Genomic DNA, 25,596 nt, shown 5'->3' on the forward strand with positions numbered 1-25,596 from the left:
ATTCCTACAGGTTTTGCTTCAAGGCTGAGATTATCTGACGTCAGCAGCAATTCTGTTCCTTCATCCCTCACACTGTTGAACATTTACTTTTAGAAACTAATTCTAGAGTCTTATGTTCAAAAATCTCTGCAGAGGTAGTACAGCTAATGTACCATTGTTTTAAATTTTCAATGTAACATCAAGCTTCCCAATTTTAACTCTTCTAATTCATTTGGATTATTTCCAGCCTTCCCACAACTTTCAAAGTCAGTAAATTCTCCCTCTTGCCCAGACCTAGAATATATAGTTGATTTACTTAAGTACAAGGTTCCTTTTCAAAAAATCAAGTAAAGCAAAATATCCTACAATAAGTCTTTCAGCTGTTTCCCTCTGCTGGCTCACTGCTACTTATTACTATTCTCATCTCATTATTTGCATTGACCAGATGTTTCTCTAGAACTATCTAGCAGAGCTTCAAGTTGTTTTTACTGAGCAATAAGGAAAGGAGAAATGGGCACAGGGCTGCTCGCTTTGTTTCATGAAGACATTTCAGAGAACCTATATTAAGTTGGTCATTACAATAGAACACTGCCTTGCAAAAAGATGAAAGCATGACGTGCTTAACAAACAACAGTGCAACCTCAGCAGATGCAAATAAAAATAGAATAATTTGAGTGCCTAATTCCATTACATGAAGACTGGGAGGTAGAAGTGAATAGTATGAAGGGGTGTATGGCACAGCAAAAAGAGGAGTAGGCGGGGACTGGATAATAGTCAGTGCCTTATCCAATATGAAAGCAACAGCAACAAATGACAGTTGGAGCTGCATAAAGAAGACAAGTTCATGGTTCTTCCCCTGAATACAGTAGACATTCTGAAGGTAAAAAGTCAGTGTAGATACAGTAAGAGAGCAGGCAAATACTAGGCAGAGAAAGACACTCAGAGCTAGCAACTAGACAAAACTAGTAACCTGCTCAGGAAAAATAGTTGGAGGCAGCAAAGGTATCTGTAAGAATTGTCACATGTGAATTATCGCTTCCTTAGTTATCCATAGGCAACCCTAGATAATTACATAGGACAAATCCAGATCTGCTGCACTACTACCAAGGAAACATTTCTAATGAAGGTGACAGAGGAAATACCAGAAGGGCAAACATCAGAAGAAAATATAATAGAGACTCAAAGACGCAAACCTTAAAGATCTGAGCAGACCATTCACCTACTGGAGACAAATGTGTACTTTCATTGCATCCTCTCACTTGCACGCTGGACTGAGAAATCGACTAGTTTGCAGCATTACATAGATTTCACACAGCTTTGTAGCATACCCAGGTTTAATGAAACCGCTAAAAACAGCACGCTGTCTCGGTACCAGAGGGAGACCACCTGGTGCACATGAGGAATTGAGAAGGCCACTGTCTCTACCTGCTACTATAAGGAACAGCTTACTACCATCTCTGAATGCCTGGGAGTCCACTAAGTGCACTAGAACAATGCTGTCAGCAGAACAACAGCAATTCACGTCCTTTAACACTCTCCCCTGAACGTATGCACAGTCCCAGGAAAATAGCAAACAGAAGGGTGAGACAGAAGTAACGTGTCAGCAACTGTTTTCTTGCTGTTAGCTGATTGTAAAAGCAAGCACTGAGACAGCATTGCATGAGACAGTCTTGAAGATCAGGGGGAGCTTCATTTAAAACACATTATGAATGTAGAGAAAATCATATTCTGTCAAATGCTAAAAAAGACCTGCTTGCATTAGAATTGGAAAGGATCTTTCAGTCTTCTGCAAAAATACCCCAGTTTCTTTTCAGCTTTGACTTGTGAGAATTTAACCAAGACCCACAGGAGAGGACAGAAATACGGATTTCATCACATTTCAAACCAGACTGTCATTATGGAGTTACTATAATGAGGCTCCTAGCCGCAAAGCTGCTGCTATTATTAGCTCTGGAACCTTATTTCTTTCCACCTCTATAGCATGCACAAATACTACAAGATTTGGCAGGTCTTCCTCAGCATTAACAGCAAGTAAGATGGCAGCATTTTGATCCGGTGCTTAATAATTCTCTTTCATGGATGCAGAAACATTCACAGAGTCTGGAAGTGCCAAATATCATAAACAATTAAAAGCTTAACATTGCTTCATACAATATTCACAGAAAATGGACTTAAGTGTGAGGAAAACAATCACGAAAAAGGCATTTATTCCTAGGCAGCCCATCTAGCATCTGCCAACAACTGATGAAAATATCTTTAGGCTGATGTTAGTCCAATGAAAATTGGACCCAATCTTTTTTTTTTTTTTTTAAAGAAGAAAGCAATAGGAAATAGAAAAAATAGAAGAAAGAGGAAGGAAAAAAAAAATAGAAGGCTTGACAATAAAAACACCTTTGACACCGATGTTAAAGAAACTAAAGCTGCAATTCTCACGTAATATAGGATCAAGAGGGCAGGCTCACAACGCTTCCCACCAAAACCTGCAATGGATTTCACTTCCATTATCTATTACCATAGTCAGTTCCTGGGTCCCTCATATCAGCTGCACTTTGAAGACATAAAGGGAATTTGTGTAAGAAGGTACATAAGTACACAGGTCACATTTATGACAGGCAGGAGTGCAGATTCCATTATGTACTTTAAGCTTCAAGGCACAATCTACTAAATACAGATACCTCTTCAAAGAGTGGTGCAAATCATCCACCCAGTATGTCAGGTGGCTTTGACTCTGGGCTTCAGTACATGGGATTTAGGCCCATGCAAAACAGAACATCTGCAGTAATGCAGCAGATGTCAGCAGGTTTGTACAGGGTGCAACAGCAGAATTTGGTTTCCGTTTCTGAAAAGGTAGAAGCTCCTCTCCAGCTAATGTCACATTCCTCCCAAGGCACTCCCAAATAGTCTTACTTCTTAGTAATAACCTGAAGATTCAAAGTAAACTAAGGCTTGGAAGGTGTTGGCAGTAGGGATGTAGGGGAGTGTTTGTGCCAGGAGTGCTGGGCAGGAAACCCCAGATATACATGGAGCACGCACAGACCAGAAACCAACAAGTAGATGTGCACAGCTCTCTTCCACCTCCAGGAGGCTGTAGTTCTGTGGGGAGCCAACTCAGTTCCTCTAACAGAGCACTACCTGCTTACTCTTCAAAAACTAGGCTTCTGCGCACAGCTACATCATTAATATGGAAGTGTTTGGAAGAAGCACTGATTCATAACTTAATGAGTATCCTTGCTATCCAGATGAATAGAGGTAACAAGGTTTTCAATCTAGACAGTATAACATCTGGGGTAACTGTTACTGTCAGGAGCGCCATCAGCTTCAACAGTACTGAAGCTCCTCTCTGTGACAGCATACTTTGTTGCCTAATTACAAACTCCAGAAATACTGACTTGAATATTAGCATTTAATCATGTCACTATTATTTATTTAGAAGTTCCACACAACTCAAGACTTCACTCCTTTATGCCGAACTCCTCATTCTAATTCATGCTTACAGGCAATTTTAGTGTTGAGAGAAAAGGAAAAAAGATTTTACAAAAATACTACGAAAATAAGACGGAATTATATGACCAGAATAATCAGCAGAAATAACAGACAAAACCTGACGTAACTCGATCTAGAAGCCTACCCTAACAATTTTTGAGTCATCACAAAATGTTTTTTCTCCTAAAGAGGCTCTCAAACACTGTCAGTGTAAATTTAGAGAACAACACATTTAAAATTAAAAGACACATCACTGACACCGGTCAGTAGTTTGGATAAACATTCACAACTGCAGCACATTACAGCTCATTTAGCAGCCCCCTTCACTAAATTATGAGAAGAAAAAAAGAATCACAGGAGAAAAAAATCAAAATATATATTGCTAAAGATCTACTAGGACTTCATTATTTGTCAAAGGCAATGTTCTATTACAAACAATATTGAATGCGTGGGCAAAGGTTTGGTGAGATTATACTAGGTCTGAGAACTAATATGTCTGTCAAAATCTGAAATGCTCTACAGAAACTTGTTTGCAGTAAATGAGGAGAAAAAAGAATGTTTATGCTTTCTGCCTGACAATCCATATTTTCCAGAAGCAATACTTATAAATTACTATTTTCACTGGTTTTTTGTGGGTTTTTTTTTTCTTTTCATTTTTTTTCCTCTTTAGTACATGAGGTGCTGATGCACACACATCAGACACACAAACAGTTCAAGTAGACTCATCTTTTATTGCAGACCAAGACACTGCCCTCACTCCTGGGCACACAAGCATGCCTTAACAATTGTTTTAAGCCCAAGGCACAGCAGGAACTTACCTCTCTGTTACCTAAATCACAAGTATACAAAATACCACATAACCCAACACCAGCATGCCTTCTCAAGAGTCAAAGGCTGTTTCCCCAAATTCCCTATGGCTTGCTGCCATTCGGGGACTTTTCCTCCCTCTTAACATTGAGACAACCCCACTGGAGATCTGAAACAGACATAGAGATTGTGTTGCTGCGAAAGGCAATGATGTGGTCAGATAATAGTTAAATATGCGTAGCTTTTTTTAGTGATGATCTTTTAGACACTAGTTTTCCAATAAGATAATTTTCTCTTATCCAGTGGCTGCCTTTCAAGCAAGTTTTTTTTCCTGCTTTCGTTTGTCTGCTTTCTGTCATTAAACTTACAGTGATTGACAGGTATTTTACTTTCCAAGTGGGTATCAAATGCATTTTCAAATGTATTCAAATCAATCCAGCAACATCAGTCCCAAGAGCTTACAAATCATTCAGTTACTTTTCAATGCCCACTCCTGAACCAATCCACACAGACTCAATGCTCAGTGTCCCTGACATACAGGGCTTGCTGAGCTCTTGAGATTATTAGCTGAGAATTAAACTCAGGTGAAATTCATTGCATAAATTGCCTCAACTGTAATACTGAAGGAAAAGAAGCTAACCTGCAGCTCTGCAAAACAGGAAAATATTTCCTTCCCCAGCCTGGCTAGCCCAGTGTTGGCAGCAACAGCTGGGCACACCCCAATGCTCAGTTCCACTCAGCCGTCTGTCCCTTCCCTGTTAAACAGCCCTGCTTGGATAACATTACACAAGAAGAAAACAAACTGCTAATAAGTTAATGAGAATCAGCAATAAAAAGTACATTGCTTGCTATTTCCCAAAGCAGCTGTCAAATCTCTTCAGCCCTAACTAACAGCCAGGAGCTTAAAACCTTGAAGAAAGGAAAACTGTTGACTGTAGCTGGTTGTCTCAGATCTTCTCATTACGAGGAGCTTCTCTTAGCCAGCAGTTCCTGGAAAAAGGTCTCTGACATCTGGTGGGAAGTGATGACCCAACCCTCCTTGTCAAGTGTCAGACCTAAGATCTGTCTCCCATCCACTAAGGGCAGAGGCAAGCTAATTAAAGTAGTCAAGAATTGACAGAGAGAATCCTTTAGAGCTCTACTTCTTGATTTTGTTGCATGCTTTTTTCTTTTGTAAAAACAGACACTTAGGTTCCGTGGCAAATAAAGGTTCAAATACTAATATTGAGAGGAGCTTTCTATCTTACCAGTTTATTTCATTCATGCATCCTCAAGCATTTTACAGCAATCCCTCAATCCTGCAAATGTGACTGGTGCCATTACTTTGGCTTGTTATTCATAGAGTGGCAATGCTTAAGGCTGTGTTAGTGCTTCAGTTTATACACACACACAGCAAAATGCCATTACTCAGTAACACAAAATAGCCTGTTTCCAAGGGAAGACATCACAGGCACGGCACATATTACAACACCACTATGTCAGTCACACGAGATTTTATGAGCAGCTTGAAATGCCAGTTGTGCTAGATGGCCCCTACTGCTATGACTGGAAAAGATTCACCCTTAAAAGTTCCAGATAAGAGATCCTGAATATAATTTTACAGTAGACTTATGATTTCAAACACAATTAGCTTAAATGTTCTGAAATTTCTCTAGAAGAAATCAGGATAACTCAGAACAAGCATACTGTTTCCTGGAAAGAAGACTGAAACGCTTGTTTCAGAAATACTTATGATCAAGTGTGTTAAAAAAATGATACAATTTATTTCAAACACTGCAGACCTCTACAGGTCTACCTCTACTTTCAGGAGCAGCAGCAATTGCAAATCCAAGAATCCCTGGCACAATCTAATGAGAACCTAAAATGTGTATTTGGCCCAGCCTTCATTGATATCACACCTCTCACTCTTGCTTATAGATATATGCAGATGACACGCATTCTGAAAGGTTTATTCATTCCCAAATGCCATTTAAATTGTCATAAATTCAGACTGCATTTGCAACTGATTTTAAAAAAAGGTTTTGTTTAGAAAAAATATGCTTGTATCAGCCTCCTGGATAACACTATCTTGATGCTGTATCCCACTTTCTAAATATTTCAGAGCACTCATAGACAGCAGAAAGCAAATTCATTTCCCCTCTGCCAAAAAGATTTGAACACTCCTGTCAAGAGCATGTTCCAGTCACCACATCAGTGGGCAGGGCTGCTCAACCAGCACAGAAACTCAGTTCAAATTCAGAGGCACACAGAATTACACCAAAGGGTGCTCTCCCTTTCTTCATCCCTTCCCAGAGCTTTGCACTATAACAAGGCAACAGTGACATGGGATGCTCATTCCTTGCAAGCATGGCACAGACCAGTATGGAGGTATGTAAATTTCTCTATGAAAGCTGCTCTTGGTTTCACTTGCTGTTTCACTTTGAATGCACAACACAGTATTCCATCATCAGGGCTGCAGAGCCACTCTGTCTTCCCCACCCAACGTTTCTAAATGAATAAAACAAGTACAGCAGCAAGGAAGTCCTCCTGACTTCAAAAACAGGGGTTTGAAGTAGGGTCCACTGCATCCTGTCAGTGACATATCCTGGGTAGGAACGGATGTGGAGGTGGCACTTATTCTCTGTCACTGGAGCTGCTCTGCTTTGGGGAACAAGTCAAGTTGGGGAACAAGCACAGGGACTCCCCAGGGACATGGGGGGGGTCATGTTCTGGCTTCTGTTCTGCTAAATGCCTTCATTACTGGTTCGGAATGGAAAATCACAACTAGAGAGGCTGCAGCACCTAATCCCTGAACCTCTTAGGAGCAGTTTTACCTTTTCCTCATCTTCCCAAATCAGTGAGAAAAATGAACTTCCTGAGCTTTCCTGGGCTCATCTGATAGCCACCTTCTTCAGCTTTGCAACTCTAACTCTTCATTTCACCAAAATAAAATGCTTCATTTCATCTTACAAGCAACATCTCATTAAAGCCTTCAACCTCCCCTCCCATTTTTCTACAGTACTCATGCAATGCAAAACATTTAATTTTCATTTGAGTGGAAGGTTTGAATAGTTCAGCGTAGCTGAAGTGAGACAGATTACAGGCTGTACCTCTACATGGTTATGCACTTTTAAGTGATCAATAAAGTATTGATCATTTAACTATCATACTTTGCCATTTCTGCCTCTTTAATGTCACATTGGGCTAAACTTGAACATCTAGAGTGGCATCTCCTTGCTTCCTCCTGCGAACACTACAACACCATTTTCTCCTTGTTCTACTGTTCTGACATGAGGAAAGAAAAATATGTGGCACAGATTGCCCTTGCTGCAGCTTTATATGGAGCAAATCGTCTCTTTCCTATTGATAAGATTGGGACTGTAATTAACTTCTGAGCCTCACTGAAACAGATGTATTTTGAGTTTTGGAGTTGCACCAGTATTTAGAAGAGCCACCACCAAAGCCATTATCTCTGGTGGGAAGGGAAGCAAAGCTTTATAAGCTCAGCTTAATTCCTCCTTACACTGCACCATAGGCTTTTTATTTCTCTATGTGCATTCATGGTTTATATTTACATAGCACAACTTTATTATTTTTGAAACAGAAGGTATGTTCAAGGAGGCTGTCATACTGTGCTTTATGCTACTCATTTTCCAGTGTCATATCTTGCACAAACCAATTCTTATCCTAAGTGCAGGAACATAAAACACCATCATCGTGACCAGACATAAATGAGCTATGTTTTATACTCTCACTTTTCCAAAAACTGGAAGACTACAGACAGCGAGAGCTTGGAGAAACTTCTGGAAGCCTGGTGGGTTTTGTGCTGTGGTAGACCATCACCAGGTGCTGTGGGCTTCTTCTTGGCACCACTGTGTTGCTTTGTTGTGCAATTGTGCAGGGGGGAGGAAATAAAGGTTTGCTGCACATCTTGCACAGTTTGGGCTACATAATCAGTACCTCTTGGATTTGGAGTACAGCTGGAAACAGTTCCCAGTATAAAGTGTCAGCTAAGAATGGGTACTTCAGTAAAAGCAGTAAAATTTTTCTGCAATGATTGTAATTTGTAGTGTACAAATTGAACTGTTAAGAATTATGCAAATGAAACCAAACATCTTCCTGTTTCCATGAGAGCTCTCCTCTCCGTTCTGCTCTTTGTTATGCCTTTGAAAGACATTCTGTCTGTGAGAATTACTAATCCAAAACTCACTTAAATATGGTGAAAGGAGAAGATGAATGGTCTTACCACAGGCATAGGCTGAGACATGAAAAATACATACCAAAAGAAAAAGGAACTATTTCCTTAGCAACTGAAGAATCCAGCAGACATACAGCTGTTAAGCTCAGAAATAATACCATACTCCTAAAAGAGAGTGTTTCAATATAATTGTCATTTAATGGAGTATTCCGATTAGTGACACACACACAAAAAGGCAACACTATCCAAAATATTGTTAGAATGGATGCAAACTCAAGCAATGGCAAAAGCAGGTATAGCACAGTTTACCACTCTGACTCTGAGAAAGCAATAGCCAGATCAGATGCTGGGTTAGCATATTCAGCAATGACACAGTTGAAAAATTTAACAGAAAATAAAAGCATCTGTGTAACAGCAAACACCACCAAAGAACCACCTCCCGATAATGTTTTCAACTAAGAGAGGCTGCAATACTCAGAAACACAAAGCAACTCTTCATTATACAAGCAGCGTCAGAGACCAAAGACTGCATTTTGGCAAGAGCTTCAGCATTCCTCATAAAGGAAAGATACCCTCAGGTGTTCACATAGTGACATCCTCATCAAATGGATTGCTTTTAGGACCACCTCCTATACTACACAAAATTCCTGCTTCCCATGGGCACTCACCCACCAATTGGGATTTGTCACCTACGTTCTGTGCAGCCTCTGGAAAATCTCTGACTTCCCTGGGAGAAGCTGCTCTGAAATCACAGCTCCATAGAATCATAGAATGGTAAGGGACATCAAAGATCACCGAGTTCCACACACCAGCACAGGCTGCTCAGGGCCCCATCCGACCTGGCCTTGAATGCCTCCAGGGATGGGGCATCCAGAACTTCTTTGGTCCTGAACCACTGTTGTGTCTCTAATCACAGACAATCTGAGGGCTGGGAAGGATGAGCAGATTTTAGTGACCTCATAGGCTTGTTAAGAATGCATCTGCTCCCCCACCCCCACTATCCTCTCAAATGTCCCTGAGACTTCCTAACATGTGTCTTTATCAGCACTCTGTCCACAGCATAGGTTTATATCAAAATTAAATCCTTAAAAGGACTTTATCTGGCTCCACACTACCACACAGGGGTTTTGCTGCAGGGGTTTTGGCACAGCTTTCATACAAAGAAGCTACTATGCTTCCAGATCTCAAGCAGGTGTTCCAAAATGCTATAGGAGCAAACTTTTTCTCTCAACATGGAATAACACAACCACCGCAGCTCCTGGCATGGGGCCTCCAAATTAACCCCACTGAAGAAAGCCTGCAGTGCCTGCACACACCAGGGCAAGTCTGTGCAAAGCAAATTTACTTTCCTTCCAATTTATGTATTAGCCGCTAACACTATGAGGTGGATCCATATTGTCTGGAGAAACTTACTTTAAAAAGTTGTGGCTTCCCCACCTTTCCTTCCCAACTGTTATCTAATACTGGACTTTCTGGCAAACACTTGACTACAAAGGCAGAGAATGGGCAAAGAGATCAGCATTTGTTACACAGTGCACAGGCAAATTTGCCTCATATTCAGATGGAAACCATTTGGCTCTGAGGACTCGCTGCTTAGTAAATCAGCTATAATTTCCATTATTCTCATTGCACTATGGAGGCACCCTCCCAAAATGCCTGTTTGGCTGCAGTAAGTAGATGGAAGCACCAGGCAATTGCCAGCATCCAGCTTTTGTTCTTCAGTGACAGAAAGCTCTGCAAAATGTTGTCAAGGAGTGCATGGCAGAGATCATTTGGTCCCCTCCAAAAACTGCTCACTTGTAACTTGGATCCAATGCCAGCTCCAGGGCAAGAGACTCCAGGCAGGATGCCAATACTGGAGCATCTCTTGGTATACCTCATGCTCTAGCTCAGCAGCTGGTGAATGAGTGGCCCCACTGCATGCCTTGCCTAAGCCGTCCTTGTGCTTAGAGCCCTTAGCCCTGGGGTCAGTCAGTGCTCTCATTGCTGCCAAAAGATGGGTGAGAACAGCACAAAACTCGCCTGCATTTGCTATGTCCTGGGTGGGTCTTACGTCAGAAGGGGCAAGGAGGCAAAATACTCATGCATTTCCTTCTCTTCTCTCTGCTCCCCAAAGCTCAGCAGCAAAGCAAGCCTGGGACACAAACCTCTCTCTGCCACACAGAGCCAGGCCCACAAAGCCCTGTCTCATGGGCAGACAGTGGGGAATGCTGGGTATCCCCAGTTTTATTTTCAGTCTCTTTTTCTCTAACACAGTACCAGACTTTTGAAAGGAGCTTACTTAAAAAAAAAAAAAAAAAAATCTTTCTATATTTGACTTCTCAACTTTTGGAAGGCCCTTGGGAAGATTTGTCAGAAATGTACTGCGCGGGCTGAACACAGGTGCTGGGAGGAATGGGAGAGCTGTCACTAACACCCACCGCCTGGGTGGGAGCGATGTGCAGAGTGGTACAAGGTCTGAATGCAGATGTGCAGTGTTGGATTGCAGGCCAGGGCAGAACAGGAGCTCAGCTGCAAAAAGGCATTCCTGTGCACAATAACTTCAACAGCAACTCCGAGGAATAAAGTGGGTTTCACTTGGGATGCTAGACTAAATGGAAACTGCCTTTAAACAAATACTGCTCAGGAGACTTTCTCAATTGTATGTCCAATCCACTTTTTCCCAAAAATCAGTCTTGCCTATCTGGTTAGGAAAAGGCCACCTCAATCTCTGTTAAACATTTCTCTGAACTGGAAAGTTTGTCAAATCCAATATTTATTATCACCTGCTCTGCAATACAGCTGCCCTCAGTATGTGCCGTCTGAAACTGAGTTTGCTGAAAATATGAGTTAAAGCAGCATCACTTCATTTTTCTTTCTTTACTTTTTTTTTTCCTCTCATATCACCTACATCCAACCTTCAATCTTGTCCAGGTGCAGAGGTGACTAAAAGAAGATCCTTCTAACTTTGTTAATAGAGTTTCTCACTTGGAAGAGCCTCAGGGTTGCCAGAGAGGGGTGTAGAGCTGGCTATACAGAACACTGCTGTACCATGCAGACCCAGGGGGATTTAGCACAGGATGCTGCAGAGCCTACTTAGCTAAATCTCAGACTACTTTCAGGCCACACATTGAGGGCAGAGAGAAGCATGGCTGTTCTCTGCACCACAGCCAGCTACACCAGGTCAGGCAAAGCCTCTGATCTTGGAAAACACTTGGCAGTTGAACACGCATTGGTTATTTAAGCTGCATCATGCCAAATGATCCCCCATACTGGTGCTAAAGTGGTGAGTCACTCTGAATTGCCTGAGCACTTCCAAGGCGTTTACATGCTTCAGTACAATGATGCTGCTCTCCAAGAGGCTTCCTCACATTCAAAAACTGTTCAAGGACAAAGCTACGACACACAATTACTGACAGCAAAGCAGATGATGAGGAAGCACACCACATTCTTTGCTAAAGCACTCCAAAATTTGTTATTGCTGCTGGCTTTGTGTTTGTTTCTGCTTTTATACTGTCAGAGACAGTAATTCTGTTACTGCTGCGTCCAGATCTTTAACCCTGTTTAAAACCCCAGTGGGCACCAGGACGAGGAAGCAGCACATCTCTGCTGCCAGCTTCATGCAGCAGCTCAGTGACCAATCACATGTCACTGATGTGACCCGGCTGCTCCGCAGCATCAAGCTCAGCCACAGCAGAATGGGTGCCCTGTGGTGAGGTTGCTCTGCGTCCCCTCTGGTTATCTCAGGAGACACCAACTGGCCTCCTGGATTGCATGAAAACAGTCTGATGGCTGTGGTGACACCTGCCAACCAGATGAAATCAAAGCTCAGGACAGACTGCAGACCACTCATTCTCCTAGCCACAGGCTGGCACAATGACTCTATCTATTGTATGGACAGGGAACAGAAGACAGGAGAAAAATGATTTGTTAAAAGCCAGCAAACAATTCTCTTGCAAAGCAAAGATTTGGACTAATACGTCCTAAGTCTTAGATTAATACATTACACAAAGTTCCTTCTTCCTCGTTTCAGCTGGGCACCAACCAATGGAAAGATTTCTGTGCAGCTAGCAGTATCAGCAACTGCAGAGGTCCTGCAGGACCTGAATGCTGCAGAGTGCTGCATAACGTCATTAGGCTCAGGTAGGAGGATGATGATCCAGCTATGCCTTGCTGGATTTGTAGACACTCACACAAAGAAGCGAAGCTTGGAAGGTTTCTGGCTAACCAAATCAGCTCCAAACACAGCAACAACTCACAGACAAATACCCAAAGGAAACACTGACTGGACTGTGTCCCCACTTTAATTGCAGAAACAAACTGCACGAGAAATATGCAAATCCATGACATACTGCATTGAGATGTGTTCTGCATATAAGGGAACCAGGACAAGGATAGCTCTGAGTCCCCGTGGCTGTTGGCAGCAGCTCGGCTATTTTTGCTGCTTGTTAATCTGACCTGACCAAAGGCACTGGAGTCAGGAGCAGGACAGAGCTGAGCCTGCTGCCGGGAAGGTCAAGCACTCCTGGGCAGCGGGAGGTGCAGAGGGAAAATTCATCATCTCTGATGAGGCCACTGCTCCAATCAGATCTTCTGAAGTCTGGTATTTATAAAAGGAAACTTAAATGTCTAAACAGGAGAGAATGACAGATCTCTTCTTTATTTTGTCAAAGCTGAGATGGGGCCTGGAGTCAGATGTATGTCTTCCCTTTTCCCACGTATCACTGCAAGAGTGGGGCTAAATTTTGTGTCATCAACGATAGCTGATGATACCCTCTGAACAATGGCAGTTTTAAGCAACAAGCAGATGCCACCGTGGCTGCTGGACATGGCTTTAAAGCAGCGTGATTTCATTGAAAACATTTCCAGTTTGCGTATGCATTCCAAAGCCAAACAAGTAGAACAGGGAAGAGTTCAAAGTGTTTTACAGATAACAAATTTGGTTTAATAACATACAGGAAGTATGTACCACAAACAAAAAGCTCAAAATATCAAATCCAGTTCTCAGATGAAGAAACAGGCATCACCAACACCACTTCATTTCCTGGTGATTTTCTATCAATTCTGTACATATCAGGCAATCAGAACGCATCCTACACTGTCATATATATAGGAAATCGACAAAGAGTCAAGACAAAAATAACAGTCAGAAGGAAAAATGAAACAAAATGAATCAAATAAAGTAAGTGTCATATTGTGGTTTCTTATAGGTGGTTTGGTATTAACATTAAACATCACACTTAAATTCTTCTGTGGGACATTTACAGCAAAGCTTATCTAACATTTTAGGCCTTTTTACCCTACCTAAAAGGATTTTTTTAAAGACAAGATTAAAAAGCCTTAGCTATAGTTTTTAGGGCACATTTTCATATATCCAGAAAGGATGTGGAGGCCTCTCTCTTCCACAACACATAGTTTGAATGATGAACTTTCATTCCATACTGAAAAGTGTTACCAGCTCAGGATATGGCTCAGAGCCCAAAGGGATCTTCAGTAGGTTTCAGATACCTAATATTTAATAAGATATTTTATTTTCATTGTGTACCCATCTGAATCTATAGATGTATAAGATGTTCCTTAAATCAGGCTTTGGGATCAAGTCCATTCTCAGGACAGGCCACATTTTCAAATGAGGCACAATTAGTGAAGCACCAGCACATGCATTCAGGCTGTTGCCCTCTGCCTCTGCCAAGTCCCAAGACTTCAAAGTCCATCCCCTCCCAGCAGCCAGGAGGGAGGAGGCAGAAACCAGAAAGTAGATGACCCTCTCACACGCGAACTGCATGAGCTCTCTGATGAAAATCTCTCCAGAGGAGATATGTAGAGCAAAGCCAACAATTTCATGATATATGGATAAGCTGATGACCACTGATAACATCTTCAGTGACAAAAGACAATGCAATAACAAAAATAAAGCCTCAGACTCAGGGTAATACTTTCCCTGAATCACATTCCCTTACAGTGAACAAAACATCATTTCTTTCCTCCCCTGTGACACTGAAATGATTTCATGTTTTGCAGCTGAGCATATAGCAAGATCATGTGCTTTTAAAGGTCAAAACAATGTCCATTCCTTGTTTCCTAACTAAATGGATCTGTCAGCTGCTATATGGCCAATCTTATCAAGACCAATGTTGTCAACTACAGACTCCAAGATACTGCAACTAGCACAATTAGCGACTGTTCTTGTGCTAAATACATAGCCATGTTTTGTCTACATTTGCATTCTACTTTGTATATTGGTAACTAAAAAAGTATAGAATTAATAGAAGAAATTAAGAAGTGACACTTCTTATGCCTAAGCGTAGAATATAACTTCATAAATGATTTTCCCAAGAGGAAAAAAATAGAAAAATCCTCTGATTTCATAAGACATGTCATACTCACTCTTATTTTTGAGTATCAGAAGTGAACTTTAAAATCAGCTGTTTCTGAAGATATTTTGCATAGCAGAGCTCCAAGTAAAAAGAATTACAGTTTGATCCAAAGCTTATAACCAACAAACAGTCAACTCCACATATTTTTCTATTCACTACCTACCCAGGCTGCAGTATAAGCTTTAGTAAAACAGTATCTGTCCATTTCAATATCAACTTTTACCTGTGAATCTTAAGTAGGTTCAACTTCATAATAGCTTCTGAGGCAAGGGGAATATTGCTTTTGCAGCCTGGATGGGAAGTGAAAACAGTAAACAACCAATTCTTTACACTAGATGCCTGCAGGAGATAGCAAAGCATTCCTAATTTTCCAGGCAATGTAGGTTGTTCATTGCAAGAATAAATACTCCGAAGAGTCTTATGTGCCTGCAAAACAGTTATATACAGTACATTTAACTATCAGTGCTGTAAATAAATGATTTTGACTCATGTGATGCAACAGTAATATCCTAGGCAGTCCCTACTTTTATTGGACTGTGATCAGTTGCTTTCAGGCAAAAAGGATGATGTGGCAACAAAACAGTGGTTCTAACTGCTACCATTGTAATGGAAATTAGGGTCAGTTTATCCTGGGGAATTAAGGTGACCATGCCGTACTAGACTTAAGTAGAGAAAAAATCACTTTAGGTAAATGCAAATTGATCTCACTCCTATAATGTTGCAAAGGCTCCAAGAATTTGAATTACAGTGAAGAAACTCGTATTGCCAGGCAGTCCCAGGTTAAGCTTCTCAGGTACAAAATACTGCATACATAAAGTCTGCAATTTGCATATCTTTCAATCACAAGAGAATGATACTTCATCTTCTGAGTGCTGGGAGATTTCAGCAATTCCAAAACCAAAACCAGTTGGATTTAAATCCCAAACAGAGCTTAAACAGCTAGATATTCAAAGGAGCTGAGCACCCCTCCCGCTGCCTCTGCCCCTCGCAGCTCAGAGGCAATCAGAGCACGCAGTTCGTATGGATGCCCTCCAGATGCAGACAGCCCTCCCTCACACACTCAGAAAAACCAACTGGACTGACGCAGGACTTGTGTAGGGCTGGAGTATAAAGAAGTCCCAAGCTCTGGCTGTCTCTCCCCTTTTATGTGCAGCCATTATGCATGACCACAGAAGCAAGCGCTGCCCTCTAACCCAGAGCTCCTGCATCATCAGCAGTGCTGAGTTCATCACTTGCTTTTTTCCACAGCATTATCTTCTCATCCACTGGAATCTGTAATATCCAAATCCTGCATAGATAAAGAGAAATTTCTTCATGGGCTTTTCTTAATGCAGTACCTTTTCCTTACCAAAGATTAACAAGTCTCAATGTAATGCGACATAACAATGTATTTACCTGTAGAAGAAAGATTGATCGTCTGCTCCTAGTACAAAACTGTGTTTAAAAATCAAGCCAGATTGGTTCTTTAGTATTATTGCATGTAATTCATACTCAACTTAAAACAAGGATTAAAACATGACTTCTGTGCATACAGAAGCATACAAGCAAGCATTCAAGCTTGAAAGAATCTGTAAACTGCATGAATTTGGTGGTGCCTGAAGGATGACTTTGTCAGAAGCATGGAAAGCTGCACCTTTCCAAACGTCATAAAAGGAGGGAAATGCCATAAGCTAGTCCCAGTGCAAGCTCATCTCTCAGGACTGCCAGAAACTCAGAAGGACTTTTTTAAACATCTACAGCATACTGCAATGCAACACAACACTTACACATACACCTCACTCCACAAAATCCTTTACATACTTATATATACATATAGGAGAAGGCATCAAATTATCTTGTGATCTCTCTTGCCACAAGATGGCTGCTCACTTTTTTTTTTTTTTTTTTTTTTTTTAGGCAGCTCCTTAAGGAATTGAGAGAAAAGGGGAAGAAAAAGCAGTCTGGAGTATTTACTAACATGAAGCCTGTTTTCAAGAAATAATAATAATCCAAAGGAAATAGCACAGTATTTGCATGGAGTTATTTCTGTAATGAGAACTGGTGTTGTGAAAATAAAATAAGAAAAAAACCAATTATCCAAAGTCCTTTCTATGCTAAGGCAGTAGAAATTCTCGTTGAGTTTTAAAAAATCCAGAGGAGCTATGACTCAAGAAAATGTATCTTCTAAAATGTCTGTTTTATCATCTTGGTACATTTACACTGAAGAATGTAAAAGAAACTGTGCAATAGAACAGGAACATAAGAGGCATGAGTCAGCAATAAAGTAGGACATGATTCATCTTTCCTATGATTTAGAAGGGCTCGAAGAACCCCTGAAATGTAGAAGCTTTCAAAAGCAAGCAACTTAAAGAACATTAAACTTTTTTTCAACCTACACAATGAGGAGCGATAGGACAGAACTAATGGATGCTCTGCAAAAGCCCTGTAGTCACATTTTTCTTATACAGCATGCATGTATGGAAAGCTGTATACTCTATTTATATTCTACAATATATTTACATTGTAAGCCAGGATTTCATGCAACCAGAATAAGACACTGCTTCCTACACTGAAAAAATAATATTGTTCGAATTATATTTCAATACAGCCAACACCAAGCAAAGAACAATCTGCAGTGCAAAGCCACACTCATCCTGACTGCCCAACTTCCCAACAGCTACCTGCTGAAACTCAGCACAGTGGAGTGGCATATTTCAGCTAACAGGGATTGCATCAAAATAGAAAAGCAGCAGCTCTGAGCTCCCACGAGGAATCACTTACACTGCTGATAGTCATACAACGGAAACATATCCTGGGTAGATAGCTTTTGAGGAAAAAAAATAATCTTTTTCATCATGTATACATCATGTGGAGTAGCTTGATCATTTAGACAACACAAAAAGGCCAGATTCCTGAGCCCAGACACATGGCATGCAAAGCGATACAGATTTTCTTACTCTCCAGGCTTGTTTCACTATCAGTTGTATTTTTTTCCTCCTATTCTTATTTTTGGAAAAACACAGTTGGAATGTCTCCATGAAATGCACCCACATGGCTGTGTGGCTCCTGTGCTATCTCACTGAGAGGAGGAGATGAGCAGAAGCTGAGCTGCTTACTCCAGAATGAAGCTGATTGCCTAATAAACAGCTAAAGCAAGACGCATAATTCTCAGCATACCAAGAAGGCAACTCCACTCTGTGTCTGGTGCACACAAATTGCATTTTCAGAAATCTATTTCATCCCCTCAGAGATGTCATTACTTGTTTTGTTTTTTCCACTACAATTGAAGCTGTTATCTCATGCCTTTTACATTTTTTTGCACAAAATATAGCTTACTCTCCCCTTTGATTCAGCCAACCTTTACAAAGAACATCTTTGTTTTGCCTTGGCTTCACTACTTTCATTCTGCAGGTAAGGATACAAACACCTGCACCAGCAGTTTATAATTTATTCCCAGTGAGTGCTGTGGGCAGAAGCTTCAGACTGCCTACTTGTGTGGCACCTTGCAGACACCCATGTAGGAAAACTATTCTGGGCTCAAAGTATGAAGGACACAATGTTGGTACGTGTTACCAGGCCTCGGCGTTTCTTGTACCACAGATAGGGCAACAGGTCTGCTAAGTTTCACTATGGGCCATTCCAGCCCTTTAAATAGCCTAATTTAGGAGCATATGCAATTCCTCCTGATCACATCCTTTGGAGGTGCGAGTTCACCTGAAGTTTCAGCAGTTAAAATAAAACCAGACAGGAAAAAGAAAAGGAAAAGGAGAAGGAGGAAGAGGAAGAGGAAATCTGCAGAATATTGGAAGATGTTCAATCCTTACCTACTCCCAGAGCTGGGCCTCATACTTCTCTTACCAAATTCCCTAAGATGACACACAGTGTGCTTTGTGATTGATAGAATAAAGGTTACAAAACAACCTTAAAGCTTTCACTGAAATAACTCCCATAATATGCTGAAACTGGGAGGCCAAGTGCTGGAAGTGGCTGTAGTTAGACAGACAGGAGCTGTGAGGACCCCTGAACCATTCCACCTACAGGAATAAGTTCTCTGCAAGTCCACAGCACTTCTGTTGAAGAGCAACAGACTTCTGTAGTGCAAGGTTTCAAAGGGGAACAGAATTAAAAGAAACTAAATATAAAAAAAGAGAGACTAAAAATCTAACAGCATTTTAGGGATGTTCTAAAGTTGCCTACATGCAGTCATTAGTCCACTCTCATTCACTGATCCACATTACATCCTTACAATGCTAAACTCAGTGACAGAGTGCAGCTGTTTCACATCTGTGGTTTGCTTAGTCTGAACCTTTAATACCCCACTTTTACCATTCTAGATAAGCAAAAAGGTCCTACTGAAAAGCAGTGCACAAATGAGCGATACTACTGCTTGATTCATCTACAACTGCTCAATTTATCTGTGCTGCCTGAACCTGAGGATTGCTTTAAAGCCCCAGTCTACCTTCAGGTCTGCAGTGCAAATCCTCTACAAGTTTAATGCATTAAGGTTAAATCCTTGTGTGCAGCACAAGTCCTTATTTTTCTGATGTAACTCTAGGACAAGAGGAGTAGCCAGGAACCCACCCAAGACATTACCATTTTATTCTGCCTTTAGAATCCTAACCAGTTTGAGAGGAAAGCAAGTAAATGCACACCCTTGCTGTTAAGGGTGCCCAGTTCCTGCTCCCATTCTAAAAAGGAGTTCTTCTGGGTTGAGCTGTTCCAAAGTGTGGATGCAGATGTTCAGAACCTGGGTTTTATTGTCTGTCAGTAATCTCTATACTGCTCTCCACGTCTCTTACAAAGAAAAAGAGGCAAATTTCCAGACCATGTGTATTTCACATTTACACTGGAAGATGGAACGAAGAAATTAGGTTGACATGAAGTAGGAGCAAGCAGCAATTATATGGCACATTCTAAAGCCAGCAGGTAAAAAAAAAATAGCAACCTGATGAGAGAGATTTTAATACATTAATGCTATGGAAAAATAGCAAAGTTTGTACGTGCATGAGCTATCCCACACAAGAGATATCTGGGATATTTTAAAAACATGAGGATGCTTTTGAAAGGTGTGGGGTTATATTTTTTATGAACTAGTAAATGTGCAAATCAGATCTGAATCCAATATACAGCACTCAAGAAATGCATGTGGATTTATGATATGCTTGTGTGTTCAGACCAGAACACCATACTAAAATACTTTTTAGTTTTCCTATGCCATAGGTAAAATCTTATTCCACTACTGTTCCAGTGACTCATGGCACTAAAATGTCAATTTTATTCAATTCCACATTCATGCATTAGAGCAGGTAAAAGATATTGCTCAAGTTCAATAAACTGGGAAATATGGGCCTTGTTGCTCATCCCATAAGGACGAGGAGAATGGCTACAGCTAAGTTGGTTTTATAGCCCTGCATTTGATCAATCACTGCTGAAATGGAAAGCTCTCATTCAAAATGTGCAAGAAGTTTTTTGCATCGTTTGCTCTCAGTTCACACATAAAACACAAGAAATACCATTGCAGAAAACTGGCTAGGAGAGAGCAAAGCTAATGGATATCACAACTGAAACAGCGAGATTGTGCTTTGCATGCACGACCCTTGTGCTAAAATACTGCATTCCCTTCTGCACAATGCCACACCATAAAAAGGTCAGATATACTGTATTACCAGCCTATAAATAATTCAGAGTTATAAAGCTTCTTATCTGATGCTGAACATGCAGAGGGCACACAAGAGTGCTCTTTAAATAAAGTCTTCACAAACCTTACAGATCGAGGTATATTAAACTGCTTCCTTTGCCAGAACATGGATGAGGATGCATCATTCCCTCACCCTGTATCAGATATGGCAGGCTGCTAGGATTGTCAGCATGGTGACACAGTACTGCAAAGAAGTGTAGCTACCTCATCTGCTACCTAACCTAAAGGCTGAATGCACTGGCTACTCTGGGCTTTGGAGCCAGAAAGAAACTATTTATTTTGTACATGGGCTCTTGCACACCAGATTTTGTGTAAGCACAAAATAGTAGCTGGTGCTTTCTACACTGAGCTCTGGTCTGAATACTCAGGAGTGAAAGATGGTCTTTCTGTCACCCCACTGCAAACATATTTACCAGAAATCAGAACAAAACCTAGTCCATGATTCCATACACAAAACCAACACTTTGCTGCACCTGCAAACTGGAATGTGCCAAAAAGAGTGAACATATTCTGCTGACAGCTTTGACATCCCATCCGTGCATTGCCTTATTCACATAGCACATAGCTTGTTTTCTCCATTTCTCTAAGTAAAGAAGTTTTAAATAGTACTGTCAGAATTTTTGTTTTCACAACTATTTAAGTATTTTAGCATGTGTCTTTTCAAGTTGAAGCAATAGATACCAAAACAGAATCTCATCTTCCAACAACTGTTAACAAGGATTGTCTTCTTTCTTCTTTTCCCATTTACGGCTTAGAAAGTTCACCCTACTTCTGTGTAAGATGAACAAGGAAGATGGCTTTGAAATGATGGGATTTTATTGGCTGTATCAGAGCTAAATGTTTTTCATTCTAGATGACAGCTTAATATATTTACAATAAAGCAAAAATATACTCTTAATCTGTTTGAAACAGTTTTCCTCTTTAAATATTTTCTCACTCCCTTTTGATGGATTAAGAAGCCCCCCAAAAAACACCTGAAGAAACATCTGTTTGACCTTAAAACATACAACCTGTCCATTGTCTCCTATGGAAAACATGAATTATATTGATTTTCCAGCTTTGTTTTTTTTTTAACCTCCTCTGCAATGGAAAACTGAAAATGACTTCAGCATGCTTAGAAAACATTAGCCTAGATCAGCATGATCCAGCTGGCAGCTCTGTAAGCCACATGGACCCTTCAGGAATTTTTCTACCTGTGCTGCCTTTTCCAGATTGGGAGCAGCTGCAAAGAACAACTGTTCGGCACTGGCAGATGGCTTTGTGTGTCTGTACCTGTACCCCTGCATGCAGGGTGTGAACCAGCACTCAGTGACACATCAACAGGAACAGGGGAGACACAGATAGCCTCAATGGGATGGGATGGGATTCATCTGATGGGATGAATCTGCAAGATTATCATCTGCATATATCACTGTAATTGCTGATTATTTAAATATCAGTCCAAGCATGCTTTGTGTTCTATAGGGATGTACAAACAAAACCCCTCCATTTAAAGGGAGGACTGATGTGCCATGTTATTTGGCCACCATAAGATCAATCAGAGACCCTGGAATTGCTTCCTCACAACTGGGAGCACACAGGTAGAGCTGCAAGCAGCTGCCTGTCTATCTGATTAGGGCAAAATTCAGGGGACCCCAATCCTTCTCTTCTAGCCCACACAGACACAAAGCATCCAGAGGGAAAAAACAAAAACCCACATTGGGACAGGCAACAAATGCAATATTTCTCCTGGAAGCTGCAAATTACTATTTTCTTGGAACAAATCAGGGAGTCATAATTTTTTTGGATGGTGAATCCTTTCTCAGGTTCTGTGAGGAGCAGCACAGCTATCCACTGCAATTTACCAGAAGATTATGAACTGTGGCCAGAAGCCATACTTTCCAAGTTAAATCACTCCTCATACAGGGCTGAACTCTACAGAGGGACTTACTGCAATCAATGAAGTTCTTAGAGAATAGGAAAGGAAGAACATTCTGCAGCACCAGAGCAGCACTGCAGATTGGAAGGGGACAAAGAAGGAAGAACACAAGGAGAAATTTTCCTGACTCTATTTTTAAGCATCATTATTCCTTTTCATTAGTTTTTCTTGTGCCAAGATTCTTATTTTGGATATAAAACCAGAAAGCAAGTCCCAAATGCATGATATGAGTACCCCAATAAGATAGTCTGAATATTTTAAAATGAATGTTCACAGTGTTCATTTTATTCTTGTGAGAGAAATACTTAATATTAATGCAGGCGGCACAATATCAATTTCCATCCGTTTTGCTTGCTGCTTAATTGTTGTAAATTCCCTGCTCCCTCTTATTATTCAGCGCTGCTTCCTGCTCCCATGGTAGCTGTAGGAGTGGATTCCAGGCTGCTGTCTGTTTGGAATGCATAGTGGTCTCTCAGTTAGCTTTAGAGCATTAATAGTCATGCTCCGAAAAATCTACCATAGTATGAACAGGATTAGGTCTTATTCTACGTTAGTAGGATCAGAACTAAGCCTTGAATCCTCGCATATGTTACCCATGCACGCAGAAGCAAGCAAAATACCTTATGTGATTCAAGAGCCCTGTCGTACCTCAGCTGTGCACTATTTGTTACAAAGACTATTAAGCAACTCAATCAAGAGGAGTCTTGTACTGTATTAGTCATGGTCTATGTAGGGCTGGACATACGGTTCAAATGAAGAAAAGAGAAGGAGCCATGCTATGGTACTGGGCTAAAAGAGCATCACTGCCTGGGGAAGGCACAGTGAGCAATGCTGAGCACAGAGCATCGTGCCAACAGCCCACTGCATCTCCCTGGCCAAAGTAAAAGTGCAGAGCAGTCAGCAAACAGCCAGAAAGAGCTGACCGTCAGTTCAAGAGATGACGGCAGTGATAATGGCTGCAGACTGGTTCACAGACTGTATGCATGGAGAAGCTTTCTGCTTGTGGTCCCCTATGCCAAATGCCTGCTCTGGCAGCCCTAAGTCAGGCTCATTACAGGACTATGGGAGAGCAGAACAAAGGGACACAATCCTTACATCCATCCTGTATCAAAAGCTTTGCGCATACATGCCCTTCACAGTCTTCAGGGTAACGGAAAGCTTCCTGTGTTCACGATAGCCCATGCAGTAATTGTCTTTGTGTTAGAGTCAAACATCCCCAATAACCAGAATATTCCCCCTTCCACACAACACAGAAATGGTGTTGGAGCAAACATACGTTTTCTGAGATCCCAGAATATGGAACAAAATTTGCCTTGAAGACTCCCGTTGCAGCTTCATGAAGGGAGAGGCTGCAGTGCACAGCTCAGAGTGCAGGAAGCTCCCAGGTCTTTCTCCTACACCAAAGACCTGAGTGCAAAAGGTGTGCCCAAATGGAGGGCCTTCCTGCACAGGTGTCTGAGCAGCAGGAGGCAGTGAGAAGGCTGCATGACATCAGGGAGGCTAAGGAGGAGGTAGAGAGCTGGTTCCGAGCACAGTCTGCAGTGGACCTATAGCCTATGGCCAAACAGCCAAAAATTCCTTCCCAGCAGACACAGAAGGGAGGGGACAGTAACACAGAAGAATGGAAATTTGCAAGGGCAAGGCAACAGGGACTGGTCAAATCTGATAAATCTACAAATGGTTACAGGATTTGTGTCACAGCAAGGGGCTTACCTATGAGTCTTGCTTTGAGAAACCTGGTCTGCTGAGGACTGACGAGGTCCATCTGTCACAGGACGGGAAAAGCATTTTTGGTCACAGACTTGCCAACCTGGTAGAGAGGGTTTTAAACTGAACTTGCTGAGGGAAGCTCAATCCATCCAGCTCCTACCAGCTTGATGTCAGAGCAGCAACAGATGTCCAGAGCTGGGAAAAGGGTTGCAGGTTAGCAAAAAAGCACCTGAAGAGCAGCATGAAGGAATTCCAGCCACTCCAGTTAGTAAGTCAGCTTCATCAAGGGCCCAACTTAAATGCCTCTATGCGAATACACATAACATGGAAAATAAACAAGGCAAGTTAGAGATGTGTGCATGCCTGCAGGACTATGATTTTACTGGCATCACAAAGAGATCACAAAGTAGCCTACCAGTACCTAAAGAGAACCTAAAGGAAAGCCAGAGAGGGTCTCTTAATCATGGGGTGTGATGACAGGACAAAGAGTAATGGCTTTCAACTAGAAGATGGTAGGTTAAATTAAATATTAGGAAGAAATTATTCATTGTGAGTATGGTGAAGCACTGGTACAGGCTGCCCAAAGAAGCTGTGGATATCCCCACTCTGGAGACATTCTAGGCTAGGCTGGATGGGGCTTTGGGCAACCTTGTCCAGTAGAAAGTGACCCTACCCATGGCAGGGGGGTAGGAACTCTCTGGTCTCAGAGATTCTTCCCAACCCAAACCATTCTACAATGCTATGATTTAACTTTTTCCAAAGAATTCAGAAATCAGGTCAGCACAAATAAGGGTGATCTCCAGGAGAAGCAGAATTGCAATTGCAGCTGCAAGTAACAGGTAACTGACCATAGCTAAGGACATCTCTTACATTATAAAACCGGATGTACAGAGATAAATGATGATAGCAATACTTAAAATAGAAAAGCCTACTTGTGCAAAGCGCAGCAACAGGGCAGCACATCTCCTCATTCAGTTTCTAAGGAAATCTAATTTTCTAATGTTCTGAAGCACTCAAGAAGACAAAGGTAAATCCTCTGTCACCTCTAATCAACTGAGTTGCAGCCCTGGAATGAGCAGTGACGCCAATGTAAAATCCAGAGCAGCTAACTGCTCAGCCAGGTAGACTGTCCTTTTGAAAGCTTTGCAACCACATTTATTTAAAAAGGTAGCTGATAACAGACCTACAGGCTCACCACAAAACAGTGAAATATAACTATTTGCGTGGTGCTTGTCTTTGGCTTTAAATGCTCGTTTATTTAAAAAAAAAAAAAAAAAAAGAATGCTCTTACATCTAAGTTCTCTGTGGCATGGTTGGCTTGGAGGTACATTCCCTCCCAAAGGCAATGCGTGATCTGTATTTTCTCTGTATTTTAATGAGACTAAAGTGCCACTCAGCTAACCTATGCGTAACCAACAAATGCCTGAAGCTCCACTTGCACTGACATTTTCCATATGAAATGAATTATTAAACAAATAACAAAATCACT

The 25,596-nt window shown here is 41.3% G+C and overlaps 1 protein-coding gene across 8 annotated transcripts in view; it reads right to left on the reverse strand.

The window, feature by feature from the left end:
- The window catches only part of KCNH1 (potassium voltage-gated channel subfamily H member 1), a 180,541-nt gene that overhangs the window by 11,852 nt on the left and 143,093 nt on the right, over positions 1–25,596 (reverse strand). The window contains exon 11 of one of the 8 annotated variants that reach the window (XM_048936278.1): positions 15,969–16,090. The exons of 6 other annotated variants lie outside the window; for them this stretch is intronic. In XM_048936278.1, the coding sequence (XP_048792235.1) occupies positions 16,061–16,090 (30 nt within the window). In that variant the 3' untranslated portion in view covers positions 15,969–16,060. Of the gene's footprint in view, positions 1–15,968; positions 16,091–24,192; positions 24,303–25,596 lie in introns of those variants that run through there. One more of the 8 variants, XM_048936277.1, reaches the window with a different exon arrangement.

Source organism: Lagopus muta, chromosome 2, assembly GCF_023343835.1.
Source record: "Lagopus muta isolate bLagMut1 chromosome 2, bLagMut1 primary, whole genome shotgun sequence".
NCBI lineage: Eukaryota > Metazoa > Chordata > Aves > Galliformes > Phasianidae > Lagopus > Lagopus muta.